This window comes from Oryza sativa, chromosome 9 (genome assembly GCF_034140825.1).
Source record: "Oryza sativa Japonica Group chromosome 9, ASM3414082v1".
NCBI classification, from domain to species: domain Eukaryota; kingdom Viridiplantae; phylum Streptophyta; class Magnoliopsida; order Poales; family Poaceae; genus Oryza; species Oryza sativa.
This window is the reverse complement of record NC_089043.1, coordinates 15,504,258-15,523,353: the sequence shown is the minus strand read 5'-3', so window position 1 is coordinate 15,523,353 and position 19,096 is coordinate 15,504,258. Positions and strand designations below refer to the sequence as shown.

Here is a 19,096-nt window from a genome sequence, read left to right as displayed (position 1 = left end):
CTATTCATATTTTATCATGTCATAAAAAAATAATAATCATAAAAAAATTTTAAATAAGACGAATGATTAAAGTTGAGCATGGAAACTTATGATTGTATTTAAAATAGAACGGAGAGAGTACATCATTACATAAATGTTCCTCTGTGTCCGACAGTAGGAGTGTGGGATGACGTGTATATATAAGCTTGGCATTGCCATTTGCAGGGGCCAAGTCACGCGAGGTTGTACTGTCTTAATGGCGCTCTTGGCTGGCTTCACCGTTTTCGTGTTAGCAGCATCTGTTCCTGCCACCGGCCAGCAAGGTATGCCTTTTCGTTCTTCCTTTTTCCGTCGATTGCGCAATTCAGCCCGGCCCTCTCTAGTTTTGTTGCACGCGTGTTTCAGTAAGCAAAACATTCAAAATTATTTTCGGTGGTACTGTTTCTATCATCTATAGAGGCGCTTCGGAATCTCGAAATATGAAACCATGTCTATTTTGGGTGTGGGCATCTCTAAGAGCATTGCTAGATAGCTCTCTAAGCTAAATTTAGGTAAACTTAAAAAAAAATAGCATCCCCAAGAGTCTCACCAACCAGCTGTCCAAACCATCCGGCCAATCAAACTCCTTTACATTCTGGCCAAATGATGAGACCCACACCGATCTCTCCTCCCGCTCCATCTATCCCTCGCATCACACCGCGTCTTTCCCTCCCCACTCTCCCTCCCTGCATTTGGTGCGGCGCTGTCTCCATCCCATCTGTGCCGCCACTACAAGAACACCCTCCCACCCCGAAGGCGTCGTGCACCCTACCCAAATTTGCCATACCCACCTTCGCCACATCAACGGTGGCCTGCCCCGAGCCACCACGTGCCACACTGTCGCATCACCTCCACCCTTTGCCTTAGTTCATATCGATGCTGCCTTCGCCTTGAGGTGGTTGGGATCTCATGCAAATCAAACCGATTCGAGGATAAACAACGTTACGTAGGCTCAAGATCCCGAGCTCATTTGTCCCTTCTACCACTCCCTTTTGCTACCAGCCGACGTTGATGATGTATCTCGTAAATGTATTTTTTTATCTAATGTTTTCATATTAAGTTGGATGAAGATAAAATGTATATCAAATATGTTGAGCTTTACGAGATCTAAAACTTTGTTTTTGATGACTTTTAGATTTATGGTAGTTTGGATGTCTGAAACTATGTTATAAGGTCTTGGATCTATTTGCATAAGCGAATATTTAAAATTTGTAAATGATTTCGGATGGAGACAAAACCTATATGAAAGTTGTAGATCTAAATGATAACTACAATTTTTTAGCTAACAAAACTTTTATTTAAGCTCATATATAGTGTTAAATATGGATTATAAGTTCGGATAGCAGTAGTCTCAAAATGATATCATTTGTTTTCAAGACAACTAGTCTTTGTAGGGGAGATATCTTCAATTCAAATCTTGCTTGAGACATATGTATGAATATGTGTTGAAAAAAATCACATGACTTGTGGGAAGTGAATTCTGACTGTATAGGTGCCTAATAAAATACCAAATATTTTTTTGATTTTTTAGCACATACAAAAATAAAAAAGGGTGCACCCTTGTATATGTGCTTGTTTTTAATTAAAACCGGCACATATAGTGTCACATAGGTGGTCATTGGTGCCAAATAATTTCTGCCAGCACCGAAGCCGGTACCTATAGGCCCTTTAGAACCGTCACCTATGGGTTTTTCTCTAGTAATGTCCACCCACCTCCGTCATAGCCCATGGTGTCCTGGACCACACAAGAAAGAAATAGAGGTAGAGACTTGATGGAGAAAAGAACAGGGCAGGAGACATTGACATATGTGGTCTAGAAGATTTGGAGAATGGGAAATGAAAAGGCTGGTTGAGTGGAAAAGAAGCATGAAGAGAAATTTATTTGGCTGGTTGCCAAATGGGCAAATAGAAAGTTGTTTTATGTGACTTACATGAGAAAAAAATTGATTTGTGGCATTCAAAATTGTCTCAAAACAAGTTGATCTAGAGCTTTTTACCTAGGTCCAGTTTGTGGAGCTTTAAGATTAGAAAAATTCGCTAGTGAGAAATTGGGAAAAAATGAATTTGTTAGCTTCAGCTTTCTGTTTTCTAGTTCATTTTCTGGATTCTAGAACTATATCCCTAATAATCTGATTGAAAATATGATTTTTTTTAAAAAAAAGCTAAAGATTTCAGGAAAAAACTATAGGTATGACATGCTCCTCCAAACAGGCCAAGTCTCCGGATAGAGTCCTAACTGATTTTTATCCCTTGCAGGCAAGCCAGGATTTAGCGAGGAATTTATAAGAACATGCATAGCCATCAAATTAGTGGGCTTGGAACTCTGGGTTATTTTTTTAGTAAATAACAAACCATCTTAATTAGAAGGGGCTTTATATAACTAGTGTTGAACCAATTACTTGATTCACTAGAGAAAATTTTGGAGGGAAGTCAGGGAACTACAAATCATGCACCTGATTCTCTAAAAATATTGGAAAGTCAAATGATTTAGTAAACCATCAGGTAAAACTTCAAGTTATACATGGTGAAAAACAAACATCAAATGAAACATTAAAAAAAATTAAATACAATGAAAACACACATTAAAACATATCGCTATCACGTATCAAACAATGAGTTTTAACAATTTGAAACGTATATATTTCTTTCATTAGAATATAATCATATGACATGTTGTTGTAAAGATTTAATTATAACAAATACAATGGTTTGATCGGATCATAGATTGGATAAGCAGTTTAGGAGAAAATTTATTTTGAAGGTTTTTACATGCATGCATGGATTGATAGAGTGGAGAGAGAGTAGGGGTAGGTAATTTCATTATTTTTTTTGAAACACAGGGAAAACGCATGCTGAAATATTTCGCTATCATATATGTAAAATTAAATTTCAATAGTTGAAACATATATTTTTTAATCATAATATAATCATATAACATCTTCTTGTAAATATTTAATTATAACGGATATAACAGTGTAATCGGATCGTAAATTAGATTAATATTTATGAGAAAAAATAATTTAAAACATGATAATAAGATAGTTAATATACATAGGAAAGGAGAAGGGTGATGAGAGAGAGAAACAGAGAGAGAACAGTACAGTACTAGCATGCATTGGTAGTGCATACATGTGCAAGAGAATGGGATGAGCAGAAGGTCGTCTGATTTTCTTGGGTTGGATCGGACGCCCGAGCTAGATCATGGCCACTGAAATCATCCACTGGAATAGCTTCCGTTTACGACCATTGTCATTTGAATTAGTGCAATTATTAAGAGGATAAAAATAGTTCACAAAACCAAAATAAAAGAAACAAGGGGAACAATAAGACGGTTTGCCCTTGCCAAAGGATCGATCCCCTCACTGCCTCTCTCCTGAGACCGACAGCACTCATCTGATCCAAATGCCATGTGTATAAGGGTGTGTTTAGTTCACGCTAAAATTAGAAGTTTAATTTGTTGAAATTGAAACGATGTGACGGAGAAGTTAAAATTTTATGTATGTAGGAAAGTTTTGATGTGATGGAAAAGTTAGAAGTTTGAAGAAAAAGTTGGGAACTAAACTAGGCCTAACTATGGATGCAGATGGCTTCCTCAGCATTGACTGCGGGCTGGAGGGAGACAAAAATGGCTACACGGACAACAGCAATGGCATCGTTTACACCCCCGACGGCGCCCCGTACGTCGACACCGGGGTGACTAACAATGTGTCCGCCCAGTATGTGAACACATGGGATCGTGCTCTCAACACGCTCCGGAGCTTCCCGCTGACGTTATTCGGCGAGCGGAACTGCTACGCGCTGCCCACCGTCCCCGGGGCCATCTATCTGGTGCGCCTGCGGTTCGCTTACGGCAACTACGATAACATGAACAGCGAGTCTGTTCAGTTCGATCTGTTCCTCGGGGTGAACAAGTGGGACGAGGTGTACATCGCGAATAAGGATAAGGAGTACAGCTCAGAGGCGATGTTTGTGGCGTGGGCGAGCTGGGCGTCGGTGTGCCTTGTTAACACCTACCAAGGCACGCCGTTCGTGAACACGGTGGAGCTGAGGCAGCTCGACAGCATGTTACATTTCCGGAAAATCATGGGCAACAGTTCCATCTACTTGTATGAACGGCGCAACATGGGACCTAGCAGTAGAGATAATCCAATTATAAGGTATGCTGTTAATTTTCTATCACAAAGAGTCCCCTTTATTTAAACGTAGAGCCCCCCAACCAACCACGAACCCTCTTTCCAATTCCTTTGAATTTTGTACATGCTAATTTGTCTTTGTGATCCTAAAAGTGATGTTACTGTCGGTAAGAGGGATTACTAGCTTGTTATTAATCCATGCATCACATATATATGAAACATGATTATATAATTAATATCAAATCTATATTTATCAGTTCATATTTTAGAATGATTAAAAACAAGAAAAATATAATAATTGATATTTATTCCACATTGAATGTGACTTTTTTAGGCGGAAAATTGAATGTGACTTCGGTATTTGTTAGTTTAAATTTCGAAAGCATTAAATTATCAAATGATTTAACTGAGAATCAGACAAGTCACAAGTAGAACTCAATATCTATAAACTGGTTATTATTAAATTTCATTAATCTAAGTTTTATCATTTATTAGATTGAGAAATAATCCTATCTTACTATAAAGGTGATGTCTGCTAATTTCTAAAGCTCAACATACAAGTGTGCCACATCATCACCCAGTAGCAATTATTATCTAAAGTATTTTAAATATTATACAAATATGACATATCATTACAATTTTTTTTATTTTTAAAAGTCAATATGCAATCAATGTCAAATCATTATCTCCACATCAATGTCAACATGTACACCTATCATTTCTATAATGTATAACATCCATTCATCCATATATCTCACGGCAAAGTGCAGGGTATCAATTCAACTAGTATAATTCATACTCCCTCCGTTTCGCAATGTAAGACTTTCTAGTATTGCCCACATACATTTATTTAGATGTTAATTAATCTATACATATGTATGTGTTTAGATTCATTAATATATATATATGTATGTGGGCAATGTTAGAAAGTCTTACATTGTGAAATGGATGGAGTACTCAATAACCAAATAGAATCATATATCTATTATTTTCCAAGTGTGGAATTATTAAATCTTAAGAACAACTATATATAATTCTAAAATAAAAAAAATATATATGTAATTCAGACTTCAAGCCGAAAACGACTCATGATTTATTATTTTAAATCATGAAAGATCTAAAGCTTAGAGTTCAAATCCAAGCAAAACTTGATACTTATTAATTCTAAATATGATAAATTCATATATTTTGTGATGAAATGACTGTCTTAAATTTTAAGATGGATGAATGTAGTTTTATACTTTTTAGTTTAAAATAGTAATGTTATATTTTTGTGATTAATGAATGAATTTTAAACTTTCATTACCTCTAGAATTAATGTGAGTGGTTTAAGGACAGCCTCCAAAAACCTATAAAAAGTTATAATGTAACTTCTAAGTATGATACTATAACTTCTAGGTAAGTCGCATGTAACTACACTAAAGCCACCATAACTCAATAAGAGGGAGGCACAGGCGTGATTTTTTTTCTTGGGAGGGGGGTTTGATAGGATCGACTCCCCTTAACTTCCTATTGAATGTTACTCCCTCCGTTTCTAAATGTTTAACACCGTTGACTTTTTAGCACATGTTTTATTTAAAAAATTTTGTGAAATATGTAAAGCTATATGTAAACATGAAAGTATATTTAACAATGAATCAAATTATAGGAAAAGAATTAATAATTACTTAATTTTTTTAATAAGACGAATGGTCAAACATGTTTAGAAAAATCAACGGTGTCAAATATTTAGAAACGGAGGGAGTATATAGGAAATCCAAACTTTTATATTTCTTAGTTTTGTTTGTAATCATGGACAATGCGTTGTCCAATAAAGGTCGAATTATTTTCATATTGGATTTCACTTTTACATGCAGGTATCCTAATGATACATATGACCGCTTTTGGTATCCTTGGGGATCGGAAGATGACCCAACGTACTCCAACCTTTCCGCGCCATCGACGCTGATCATTCCTCCTAGCCCCTCGTACGCAGTCCCGTCACCTGTTCTCGAGACGGCCGTCGTGCCAGCCGACAACAACAAAAGTGTTCTATCCATCATACAAACGAACGACAAAGAGATCCACGAGTACTTGGTGCTCGTGCATTACGCTGATTTCCAGAGTACGCTCCAGCGCCAGTTCCAAGCCTACAGCAATGGCGATCCTATCCAAGGTACCGGTGGCCCCTACGTAGCAGACTACACCGGTCAGACCGTCGGCACCATCGACTGGATCAGTGCTGAAACCTCCGGCAAGTATAACATCACTCTTGCCGCAACTGACAGCTCCCAGCTGCCCCCGATCGTGAATGCCTTCGAGGTCTACGGTCGCATTCCTCTCGATAATCCTTCTACGTTCCCCACAGACTGTAAGCTCGATCACACAGTCCATCTCTAACATACAGTAAATATTTTGAAATTATTGCATGATTCTTTGCTTAATTGCACTGTCAAGTTTAGTAGAAGATAGGGAGAGAAGAAAAAAAGAAAAATACTGTTAGGGGGTTTTGTATATATATATATATATATATGTATATGTGTGTGTATATATATATATATATATATGTATATATGTATATATACATAAGTATATATGTATCAGGAATTGTCAAATGTATAGTTTAGGAGTTAAGTGTTCCAGTGAAAAGTTTGAGGGAGTAAAAATGACATTTTTTTTAGCATGGGCCTTTTAGATTTTACAAACTATAATAGTATCAATTTCTTAATTTATAAATATGAATTTGTGCCCATATATAGTTAATTGACTCTTAAATCTGAATTCGAAAATTGATAATTAGCTAATAAGTTATTATAACAGACAGTTTATTCCTATTTCTAATTTAAGTCGCCATATTCCAAAAAAAAAAGAAGAAAAAACAATGCCATATGCCAAAAAAAAACAACGTATTCATTACATAACTAAAATATTAGTACTACAATACCAACAATAATGTTGGACGGGTTAGCAATGCACACTTCTGAAGTCCGTAATGAGCAGAGTAAAAATAATGATTACGATGAAAACCATGCAAATGTCTGAAACGGCGAACAAAGAACACGTAGAGAAATAACAATAAAATAATCATAATAAAAAAATATTTCTAAGTAAATTTCACTTTGGTCCATATTTGATTACCAATGTTTTACTTTAGACCACTATTTAACCAATGTTTTCATTTCTAACCCGTTAATTTTGCCATTGTCTTACTCTCGACCACCTCAATTCTCTTCTTAAGCATATGAACGATATGGAGTATGTCTCCTACTCATCAATTAATTCTCTCAGATACATGTAAAATCATTTCTTTGGCATATAACAAGTTGAATAGATGGATAAAAGAGTTGAGGCTGATCAAAGTACCACACAAAGGTAAACACATCATGTCCAAAGTGAAAACATTGGTTAAACAAAATATTAATAATAAAAGGTGACCTAAAGTGAAATTTACTCATATTTTTATATTATTTAAGAGATCATACTAGGCTCTATGATTAAACTTGCCCTTATTGTCATGAGACGTACACATCGGGAGGTGGAACAAACACACATTAACCTCACTCCACGAAGGGGAATTTTCTTACCTGAGCCCTAACACGATTGTGAGCCATCTATTACTTTGTTTTTGATGAATCTGATCGACTAAACTTGATAATACAATTAGTAGAAATTTTTTAGGGGTAATAGTGAAATTGAAATATATAATTGTACATTAGATTTGCATACCATACATCTTGTTAAAATAATGAATACATCGGGTGAAGCTACCATAGCGTAGTTTCGAGTACAATATTTTAAAAAGGATAGGACTACACAGGGCATGTGCACTAACTAGTAACAACTAGCTACCATGCATCCCGACAAATGCTAGAGTTAGGCTGTGTTTAGATCCACGGGTGTAAAGTTTTGGTGAGTCACATCGGATATACAGACACACATTTAAAGTATTAAACGTAGTCTAATAACAAAACAAATTATAGAATCCGACTGTAGACTGCGAGACGAATTTATTAAGCCTAATTAATTTTTCATTAGCAAATGTTTACTATAGCACCACATTGTCAAATCATGGTTTAATTAGGCTTAAAACATTCGTCTCGCAATTTACACGCAATCTATGTAATTAGTTATTTTTTTCGTTTATATTTAAAACTCCATGCATGTGTCCAAACATTCAATGTGACAAGGTGTAAAATTTTACCGGGGGATCTAAACAGACCCTTAACTTGTACTTGTACGTATTTTTCAGCCATTTTTCTTTTTTCTAAGCCCTATGTTTAGAATGACTCTGTCTCATTTATAGTAAAAGAAATGGAGGCTTTCTTACCCGAGTTCCAAAAAAAAGTATTTTTCTATGCTGGGGTATACATTTAAGTGATAAGGAAAAGGAAAAGATTCATAACACCTAAAACTCAAACAATTTTTTTCTTAATTATTTGTCGAATCTACAACCCAATTATACCATTGTGTTATAACAAGATATTACATGATTATATTTTGAATATATATATATGTTGTAAATTACTTTTATCATATACTTAAATTACTTTTTAAATATTTAGTGAATAGTTTACTTTATTGGTTAGATTTATAATATCTATTGATTAAATTTAATTTTCAGATATGTTTATATCCCCACAACAGATTTACTTTTAATGTCATGAGAAGTTCCTTTCTTTTTGTTTTTGTTTTATGTTACTTTTATAATATATGTAAATTACTCTTAGGATTTATTGAATTTACTTTTGTATGTTTAAGAAGTAATTTAATGAAATCTAAAAGTAATCTAGATATACTGTAAAAGTAATTTCGGTTTTTTCAGTAAAATATAATTATGTGAGACTTTGTTACGAAGATTTATTTTCTACGAACACAATGATTTAATTGGCTTGTATACCTTGGATGGGAAATTTTAGAGAATAAAATATTTGAAGCTTATGTGATAGGAATATATTGACTACTCCCTCTGTTTGGTATTATAAGTCGTTTTGACTTTTCTCTATGCAAAATTTTTTAAGTTCAACCAAATTTATAGAAAATTTAGCAATACTTTCAATAAAAAATGAACATATTACCAAAATATATTTAATGTTTCATTTAATGAAAATAACTTGATGTTGTAAATGTTGCTAAAGTTTTCTATAAATTTAATCAACTTTAAAAAGTTAAAACAACTTATAATATAAAAGGGAGGAAGTACTTACTTGATGGACTAGTACTATCGTTAAAGTTATGTTTTTCCAGATCAGCACATATACAGACAGCATCGTACGGGGTCACTTGTTAGGACTAAAACATGCACGCACACTAATTAGATTAGACGTTTTAAATACCCTAAAAAGTATATAGCTAGATTGGAACTCTACTGTACCCTCTTATATTGCCACAGAGTATAAGGGAACACTACCATAAAAGTGTCTAAAAAAAGTCCTTAGATTACCATTATAAGTTGTCTTATAAGTTTTATTCACTTACTAGTGGACCCCACATGTCTGTTTTCTTGTGTTGAGAAATTCCTTTCTTAAACCACCGGCTTATGATTCTTTTTTCTGTAAATGATGTAAAAATGACAGGTTATGCTATTTTGTATTATATTGTAGAATTTAATAAAAAAAATTCTCTTGAACTTGTCTTTCTTGTCGAATGCCAGTTGATGCTATCATGACTATCAAATTTGAGTATGGGATAAAGAAGAATTGGATGAACGATCCGTGTTTTCCATCCAATTTAGTTTGGAATGGCGTGAGATGCAGCACTGGAAGTGATAATACTATGAGGATAATATCTCTGTGAGTATTGTCTGGAAGAACTTCTAGCATGCATAATTATGATATACAGGTGCTACCTTTTCTTCATGTTGGATTACATGAAAATTGTCACGCAGGGATCTCTCGAACAGCAACCTGCATGGATCAATATCTAATAACTTCACATTGCTAACCGCTCTCGAGTATTTGTAAGTATATTTGTAATTTCTCTACTTTTCATTAAATATATTTGGAAGCCACCAGTTTTTCATACATATTTAAAGTATTTTGTTTGAAACTTTGATTACAAGTAACTTTAACAAATAAATAATTATTTTGCTTTTTTCGGCCTCGTTCAGATTGGGCTAAATTCCGAACCATGTATCCATCCATATCCACATGGATGGACCAGCTATAGCTATCGTTTAGTTCGAAGCCCTCCCTAGCTTCCACCATGCATGGATGATTGGCCTCTGATTGGCTCTACTACTCTTTTCGTCCAAAATATTTGGCTAGCTTTAACTTTTAAAATTACCCTAAAATGGCTACTTTTCTATCTAATTTCATCCCGGTCGACTACAACTATCTCCCATGCATTTGGTTTCTTCACCTAGCTAGTTCCAATCTTAACCAATCATAATATTTTCCTTTTTAATTTAACCTGTAATCCTTAATATCCTAAAAAGATAGTTATATTTCGGGTGGAGAAAGTACAAAGTATACTCAGTTAGTCCTGAAAAGAATTAGGATTCTTCCGCAAAGATTATCACTCTAGGTTGTAACTCATCTCATGAATCACCTGTTATTCAAATTTATCCAATTTTACCTCTCAACCATCCTCTCACTTCTAACCACACATTAGTTAATAAAGGGCTCTTCAATCTTTTCTTCTCAAACCATAATATCTGTTAAAAATCTAGAATGACTATCTTTTTTTACGGAAGGAGAATGTTTTATTTTGCACATCAATTGTTACCAAGCCAGGCACATTTTTTAAGGTCTAATTTTATCTTATGTCACTTACCACAGAAATTTGTCAGGAAACCAGCTGAGCGGGACAATTCCATCCTCCCTGTGTGAAAACAACGCAGGATCATTTGTTTTCAGGTTCAGCTATTTGTTTAATGTTGATATCGGAGATAGTATGTTGTTGATCCAAATTGTAGAAATTATGTTGCTCTTTAGGTGATCATTAGACATTATTACATAGGTGCACCAACATAAACTCTGAACAATTTTTCCCATGAAATTTCAGATATGTATCTGACGAAGATATGTGCAACACAGCAGGAACTCCAGTCCAGTCAAAAAAACGATCAGCTATTTTAGCCCTTGCAGTAGTGATTCCAGTGCTGGTAGCGGCTATCCTTATTCTTGCATATTTGACCTGGAGAGCTAGAAGAAAGCCCAATAGTGCGTATGCTGTGCTCTTAAGTAAAACATGCATTTATATTAAGTACGTTTATTTTTACTGATTTTTAGTGACGTTGTTATATAACTAGATTTTGTGCACCTAGATTCCACATATGGTCCAGAATTCTTGAATGCTCCAGGAAGTACGAAAAATCATTGGGACCATATGCAAAAAACTGAAAATCGCCGATTTACATACGAGGAGCTTGAGAAGTATACTGATAACTTTGAACGGCTCATTGGGCATGGAGGCTTTGGACAAGTTTACTATGGTTGTCTAGAAGAAAATATTGAGGTTGCTGTCAAGATGCGATCAGAATCATCACAACATGGGCTTGATGAGTTTTTGGCTGAGGTACCAAATTCAAATTAACTTTGAATGCCATCCAAAATTTGAATGTAAATAAGTTACATATATGAGATTACATGGACACAGAAGTATTTACCATGTGTCATCTATCACATTAAGTAGGTTCAGAGTTTGACAAAGGTGCATCACCGAAATCTAGTGTCTTTGGTTGGCTACTGTTGGGAGAATGATCATTTAGCACTTGTTTATGAGTACATGTCTGGAGGCAATCTTTGTGATCATCTGAGAGGTTTGTACATTGAACTACTTTAATTAAGTTGGGAATGTTTCCTTCACATTTACTACAAGATTACACAACAAAATGCATTTTAGATTATTAAGTTGTGAACTAGTGTGTGTTGATACTTAGCCATTTACACAAAAGAGTGTAGTAGAGCTGCATAAATTTGCCTTTTTTGGCCTGTGAAATTGTTGGTAGAGTCCTATCAGTCTAACACCTGTTCTCCACATATCTATGAAGGTAAAATTAGTGTTGGTGAATCCTTAAATTGGGCAACACGTCTACGTATTTTACTTGAAGCTGGACAAGGTATGTTACTATAGCAAGACAAAGAAAACTAAATTTGTGTTAAGCAAATGTGCTATATGTACTATATTCTCACTTGTCTTATTCTTGATATAGTTTTATGGGATTTTCTATTCATGATATGTATATATATAATTGTAGGCCTGGATTATCTACACAAGGGTTGCAACCTGCCAATTATTCATGGAGATGTCAAGACCAATAACATTCTATTGGGTCAAAATCTAAAAGCAAAAATAGCAGATTTTGGGCTTTCTAAAACATACCATAGCGACACGCAGACTCACATATCAGCCACAGCAGCTGGATCCGTGGGATACATCGATCCAGAGTAGGCTTTCAATGTGCACAAGTCACTCAATCACTTATTCAGCTAATGCAATAGTTATGTATACTAAAACAATGCATTTTTAGGTACTACAACACTGGAAGGCTCATGGAGAGCAGTGATGTTTACAGCTTTGGTGTTGTTTTACTAGAGGTAGTCACCGGTGAGCCTCCAATAATACCTGGACATGGTCACATTGTTCAGCGTGTGAAGCAGAAGATTGTCACTGGTAACATCAGCTCAATTGCTGATGCGCGTCTTGATGCCTACAATGTCAGCTCTATGTGGAAGGTTGTTGACACTGCCATGATGTGCACAGCTGATGTTGCTGCTCAAAGACCAGTGATGGCCACTGTGGTTGCACAACTTAAGGAAGGCCTGGCATTGGAGGAAGCTCATGAGGAAAGGGTCGACCTCGAAAACATAGCAAGTGATATCGTGTCTTCCGTGTCAACATTTGGTCCATCACCAAGATGAAGAAAGTGTGTGCGCCTAGCTTTGGCATGCGTCGATTCTCTGCTACAAGTCTAAAATGATATGACAAACACAATAATTTGCACAACATGTATTCATAAACAAAGATGGTTCAACAGAGCCAAAATAGGAGCGCTTAATTCCTTGCAATATATAGTTTGCTTCAATGTGTGGAACACAACAATAATATGTTTATGTGAAGAAACTGTTCTGGTACAATGTTACAATTGATATGTGGTAAGACCTTAAAATATAGGGTTATATGCTCATTTCCTTATCATTTCCTTCATATCTAGTTTTCATCATTATCATATGAACACAAGCATGCACCTCAAATTGGAACTGATGAAAATAGTGATTTTATTTCCACAATTGAGTTTATTTGGATAAATTTCCCCCACTAAAATTCTTAAATTTCTTTTCTTAAATAAAATAATAAATTCTGAAATTCAGATTGATATTCTGAAATTTTCGATAATTCCTTTTTGTGGGGACACCTAATAACACTCCTAGGATGTTCCGTTACGCATGAAATGATATAAAAGCATAAACTTTGATTACATTACTTGAGGTGATGTGGATATCACTCCTTCGGATACACACAACAATCTTCCAACGGTCATACAAGGACCGATAACAAGAGCTCGTCCGCGACAATTGAATTTAGGTGTGAGCTCGTTCCTATGTTCTTCTTTGTACGAATTTTAGAATAGACTGCTACCTAATGATTATATTGTGATTAGGAACAATGGAGGGGACAAGGAGACACGTGGAGAAGGACTTATAACTGTTTTGTTTGGCTAGGAGACATGAGAATTTTGGAGGGATGGGGATGGGGAATTGAGGAAGAAACTCCCTCCTTTTCAATACCTAGGTAGGGGGAGGGAATTCCTCCTTTACTTTATGTAAACAAATCTCAGCCATCCGTTTTTATTAATGAACTAATCTCCAACTAAACTCCCTATCAATTTCCTCCACCTCTACCAAACAAGATATTGGGATTAAAAATCAAATCCCATCTTAATCTCACCATCAATTCCCTTGTGTAAACACCCAATCCCCTTCCCTCGAGTTACCAAACAAGTCGACTTCGAGTGTGATTCGGAGTCCAGGACCAGTCTGCACTAAACCGGGCGCCCAGGTCGCATACGTGCTCGGATTGGAGTGTTCTTTATATGGATGAAAAGATAAGAAGATAAAATTTCCAATGGTTTTGGTCCCACGACCAAATACATTCCAAGTCAACGGGAATTGACCGAACAAGTTGACGTCCAGAATCTGTCCGGGTGCTGCGTCACCATATTTGGGCCTTTGGGCCGTGTATCGTATTAGAACCCATTAGGGTTGTGTCAAGACACAGTTGCATGACCCTAAACTCTATATAGCAGTACCCGCCGCCATCTTTAGGGTTTGGGTTTTGCTTAGATTAATCTGTCAAGAACAGTTTCGCCGCTAGATCGGTTTGTGGAACCCCAAATTCGAGTGTTTAATTATTCATATGCAATTGTGTTGTAATCTATCTTGTTCTTGCTTGTGTTCTTCGATTCGCATGCAGGAATCAGCCTTCTCGGTGAGGTCAATCAGGTTTCGGCACAGTTGATAACCAGAGGAGACGTAGTGCTGCGATTGCGGGGCTCAGTAGCGTGTTCGTTTAGAAGCCGGATCGAGTTGTGTTGCGACTCCGCCTATATCGACTGTTTATCAATACCTATCGGAATATCAGGACCTAACATTCCTCATCAGTTTGTAACATATTTAGTGGATAAATGATTCCGGAAGAGCAAAGGTAACACAGGTTTGTAGGGTTTCGTTTTCCATTGGCTCATATGCCGATTCTGTTGATTGTGATGTGGTTCCTATGAAAGCTTGTTCACTTTTGTTGGGTCGTTCTTGGGAACATGATAATGATGCTACACACCATGGTAGGAGTAATAAATACACTTTTGTGCATAATGGAAAGAAAATTACTTTACTACCTTTGACCCCTGCTGAAATTGTAGAACCTGATAAAGAACGAGTTGCTAGTTTGAAACTTGATGAATCTGAAAATCAGCAAATAGTTAAATCTGTTTGCCCACCTAAAAAGGATAAGCTTTCACCTAGCTCTAAGGTTGAGGGAATTAAATTGAAGGGTGGTGTTATGCTTGCAACAAAATGTGACATTGCTTAAATTTCAGATGATGATATTTGCAATTCCTTGATATGCGAACAAGCTTTGTTTTCTCTAGATGGTATTGCTAGTTCGGTACCTCCTGCTGTTACTAACCTTTTGCAGGAGTATGAGAATGTATTTCCAGCTGAGATAACCCTAGGATTGCCACCTATGAGAGGAATAGAGCATCAAATTGATTTGATTCTGGAAGCATCATTGTCAAACCGTGCTGCTTATCGAACCAACCCCAAGGAGACTATGGAAATTCAACGGCAAGTTCAAGATCTTTTGGACCACGGGTATGTATGTCAAAGCCTTATTCCTTTTGCAGTTCCTGTCATTTTGGTTCCTAAGAAAAATGGTTCTTGGCGAATGTGCATTGATTGTAGACCAATTAATAATATTACTATTCAATATTGTCATCCTATTCCTAGGTTAGATGACATGCTTGATGAGTTGTGTTATTCTGTAATTTTCACAAAGATTGACTTGCGTAGTGGCTATCACCAAATTAGAATGAAACTTGGAGACGAATGGAAAACAGCTTTCAAAACTAAATTTTGTTTGTATGAGTGGTTAGTAATGCCTTTTGGTTTGACTAATACACCTAGTACTTTCATGCGCTTAATGAATGAAGTTTTAAGGTCTTTTATTGGACGCACTACTACAGAAAGTGTTTTTGCATACGGGCGGTATCGATCTTCACATGCGGTTGGCCAGCCCGCATGCGCGAAATGGTCTGCAAAGATCACCATTTGCGCATGCAGCCGTCGCAGCCGCATGCGAAGATCGATCTTCGCATGCGGTCACTTAAGACGGCCGCATGCAAAAATAGATCTTCGCATGCGGTCCATCTAAGAAGCCGCATGCGAAGATATATTTTCCCATGCGGTCGACCTAACAAGACCGCATGCGAAGATCTATTTTTGCATGCGGGCGTCTTAAGTAGACCGTATGCGAAATTCAATTTCCGAATAGCTAAAATAATATTTATTCTAGCCTTTTGGTGAGATGTGTCTCGTAATTAATATTAAATTATTGAGGGATTTATTATCGTATTTCGGAGTAGTAAGCATATAAGATAAGACAAGTGCCGCAATAACAAACATGTAATATATAACCATTAATTCAATCGTAATTTACATACGAAATATATAATACAAGTGGCACAGTTTTTTCATCATGTTATTGCATATGTATAAGTAGTGTACATGTTATTGCATATGTTCTTTCTCCCACTCTCTGAGAGGTTTAAATTTGTCGTCCATTGCGAGTTCACTCTAGTTGTCGTAGAAGAGACCTCTTGCGTTGCAGACATCGCGATGGATGAATCGGCAGAGGTCAGCGGCCACGTTCAAGATAGTAGTGTCGTTGAATCGTTGTGCAATATATGGGATTTCGGGGATCTGCACACAGAAAGGAAAATAAAATGGTACTCAGTGAGAAGTGTGTGCGAGATGGGTTTCTTTGTAGAGAAGAGTTCGATGACTTACTCGGTTACTGGTTGTTTTGTACCTCCCATTTACTCTAAGCATCTCGCACACGTAATAACCACACAAGTTGGTTCCTGGTGGTTGTTTGTAGCACTGCGATATAATTATGGGGACCGATCTCAGTAGATATATTTAGTATGTATGTACTGTTCGATAATTAGTTGTATTGGTATAAATTTGATAGTACCGGCCAGCCAGTCCTGACGGATAACTTCTTCTGGGATGGAATATGTATTGGTCCACCTCTTTTGCGGTAGTACTTGTGTGCTCTTTTTGAAGGAAACAATTGTTTTATTAGTAGGTAGAAGACTGGTGATCGACCTAAACAATTTATAGTAATGAAATGTTTATCACTTACAAATTCAAAATAGTGAGGAATTCCATAAATGTCTCCTTGTCATAGTGTGCGGGGTCCAATGATATGATCAATTGGTCTTTCGGATATACAAGGAATAATATGTAGTGGTCTCTACATATAAGATAGGCTTATTGGAGATAGAAAATTCCGAAGAAGATAAATTAATTAAACAAAAAGAAGAGAGAGCTTATGTGAACTGGTAGGGGACCATTAAGACATCTTCGTCGGCGTGCGCCAACATTGCTATTGCCAAGTATGTTGCTACTTCTAGCTTCTTCCTCTTGTGCAATGTCTTCACATATTCTTCCTTTTCTTCAGGGGTCTTGCCAACCAATTGCTCGCAGTCCTCTCTCAGCTCTACGGTGTGTTGTGTTTTGCATATTCTTGTTGGATCGACATATCCAACCTTTGCTCCAGTTCTATCAGCTTCGTGGAATTGCATACTGTACAATGAATAAAGAAGAAATGAGATTTGGTTTATTTGTTTCGAATGAAACGTGCAACATGTAATAAAGAGTTTGTAATAAAGAGTTCAGACTTATAGACAGAAAGCCACAACGAGATTAACGTCCATTTTATCTAGCTTGTAGAGGGCGTAAAGGTCTCGGAAAGAGATAAAAAATATCCTATTAGGACCACTCATGAAAGCGCCTTCCGGGACGGCGACGCTTATGAAACCGAGACCTTTCCTAGATGCCTTCATATACCATTCGTGCATTACCCTCATTTCCCATGGTAGCTTGTTCATAAGATAAGTTGGCAAGAATGGCTTGCCATACTCATAAGTTTCAGGCACATCGGCAGATAACCAGGATTGCACTTCATCTTGGGCCTCTAGTACTGACTTCTGGGAGTCTGACAAGACGTGAGCAAGTTCTTTTCTCTTCTCAGAATTCCTGAAAGCTGAAAACATGAACTTCTCCTTATCCTTGTCAATCTCCTTTGGGTCGTATATCGATATCAACTTTGGAATTATACGACGAGGTTCCAAAGTATTAGACTTCGGTTCGGATGTAGTACCATTTGGTATGTGCACTTGTTCTACCAGAGCAGATTGGGGTGTAGGTGGAGAGGTTTGAACTGAGGACGGAGCCGGGGGAGCATGCTGTTTAGCTGGGGAGGTGGGAGAGGCTTGAACAGGTTGCGGGGCCAGGAGAGGCGGTTGTTGAGAAGGGGAGGGTGGTGGTGTAGGTTGGCGAGGCGGTGACCTAAGCGGTGGTGGTGACGACGGATGTCGAGGTGACGGTGGTTCAGGAGGCGACGGTGGTGCAGGAGCGGCAGCTGTCATTGCCTGCGATGAGGATGGGGTTGAAGATCCTGCTGCAGGAACGGCCGCGCTCAGGATTATGTCTCTGCGGTGCCACAAGATAAACTGATTCACTGCATCACCGAGAAGTTCAATCCCCTCAGGTGCAGGTATGTCTAGTTCCATGGAAACGTGGTCGCTATGGACCTTGGCGACCCGTACCCTTGCGTAATCCTCAGGGATTGCCGTGTTGTGGAATTGACATCCGGGTATCGCTAAACCCGTTGCAACCCCCTTAGTCTTTCCAGCGCGGCCGATTGGTACGACGAGACTGCACGGAGTTGGTCCAGTTATACTATCCACAGGGAAGGGAGTTGTTTGCACTGAGCCTACACTGCTGGGTACATTAGTTGTTTGCTGTGCGGATTGTGTGGGTTGCTGGCCATCAGGGAATAACCTTGGAAAGGCTGTCGGGTTTTCAGCTGCCAACGAGTAGAAGTGTTCCTTTACTTGCGCATAGATCTTGTCCGATAGTTGTTCTTTGTATTTGTCTCTCTTCTTATAACTTGGTGCGTCTTGTGGAAACCCGACCTTCCAACTTGTCTTTGAGGACAAACCCCTTACACGTCCAGAGTGTTCAGCCGTCCCCAACGCCGCAGTAAGCTGATCTCGCTCCCTCCGTGGGACGAACTGTCCTGATCTTTCTTTCTCGACTATCTGCTGCAAATTAGTAGTCACTTCTTCTATGTCTGGAGTCTCGAATAGTATGTCTCCCTCATCCGAGACTTGACCTGTGCTGCGCGCCCAAACCCAGTTCTTGCTACGTTCAACCATGGGGTCTACCAGCAGGGGCTTACCG

General features: G+C 37.5%; 1 protein-coding gene across 2 annotated transcripts; it reads left to right on the top strand.

Moving 5' to 3' along the window:
- Window positions 1–204: 204 nt before the first annotated feature.
- LOC4346822 (probable LRR receptor-like serine/threonine-protein kinase At1g05700) lies at window positions 205–13,277 on the top strand. Of its 2 annotated transcripts, none has more exons than XM_015755507.2 (12): window positions 205–302; window positions 3,602–4,175; window positions 6,008–6,501; window positions 9,781–9,919; window positions 10,015–10,086; window positions 10,907–10,984; window positions 11,133–11,290; window positions 11,395–11,645; window positions 11,763–11,889; window positions 12,121–12,189; window positions 12,328–12,517; window positions 12,601–13,277. In XM_015755507.2, the coding sequence occupies exons 1-12, from the start codon at window positions 236–238 to the stop codon at window positions 12,989–12,991; spliced, it is 2,610 nt and encodes an 869-aa protein (XP_015610993.1). In that variant the 5' UTR covers window positions 205–235; the 3' UTR covers window positions 12,992–13,277. The 2 variants fall into 2 exon arrangements, with proteins under 2 accessions (XP_015610993.1, XP_015610992.1); XM_015755506.2 differs by having other exon boundaries at window positions 11,380–11,645.
- The last annotated feature ends 5,819 nt before the right edge of the window (window positions 13,278–19,096 follow it).

Excerpts from the sequence above, each read along its gene's own strand:
- LOC4346822 (XM_015755506.2), top strand. The coding sequence starts at position 236 with ATGGCGCTCTTGGCTGGCTTCACCGTTTTCGTGTTAGCAGCATCTGTT. Across the intron at positions 10,087-10,906 it reads CTAACCGCTCTCGAGTATTT|AAATTTGTCAGGAAACCAGC; the intron begins GTAAGTATATTT and ends CACTTACCACAG. Across the intron at positions 12,518-12,600 it reads GTGGGATACATCGATCCAGA|GTACTACAACACTGGAAGGC; the intron begins GTAGGCTTTCAA and ends ATGCATTTTTAG.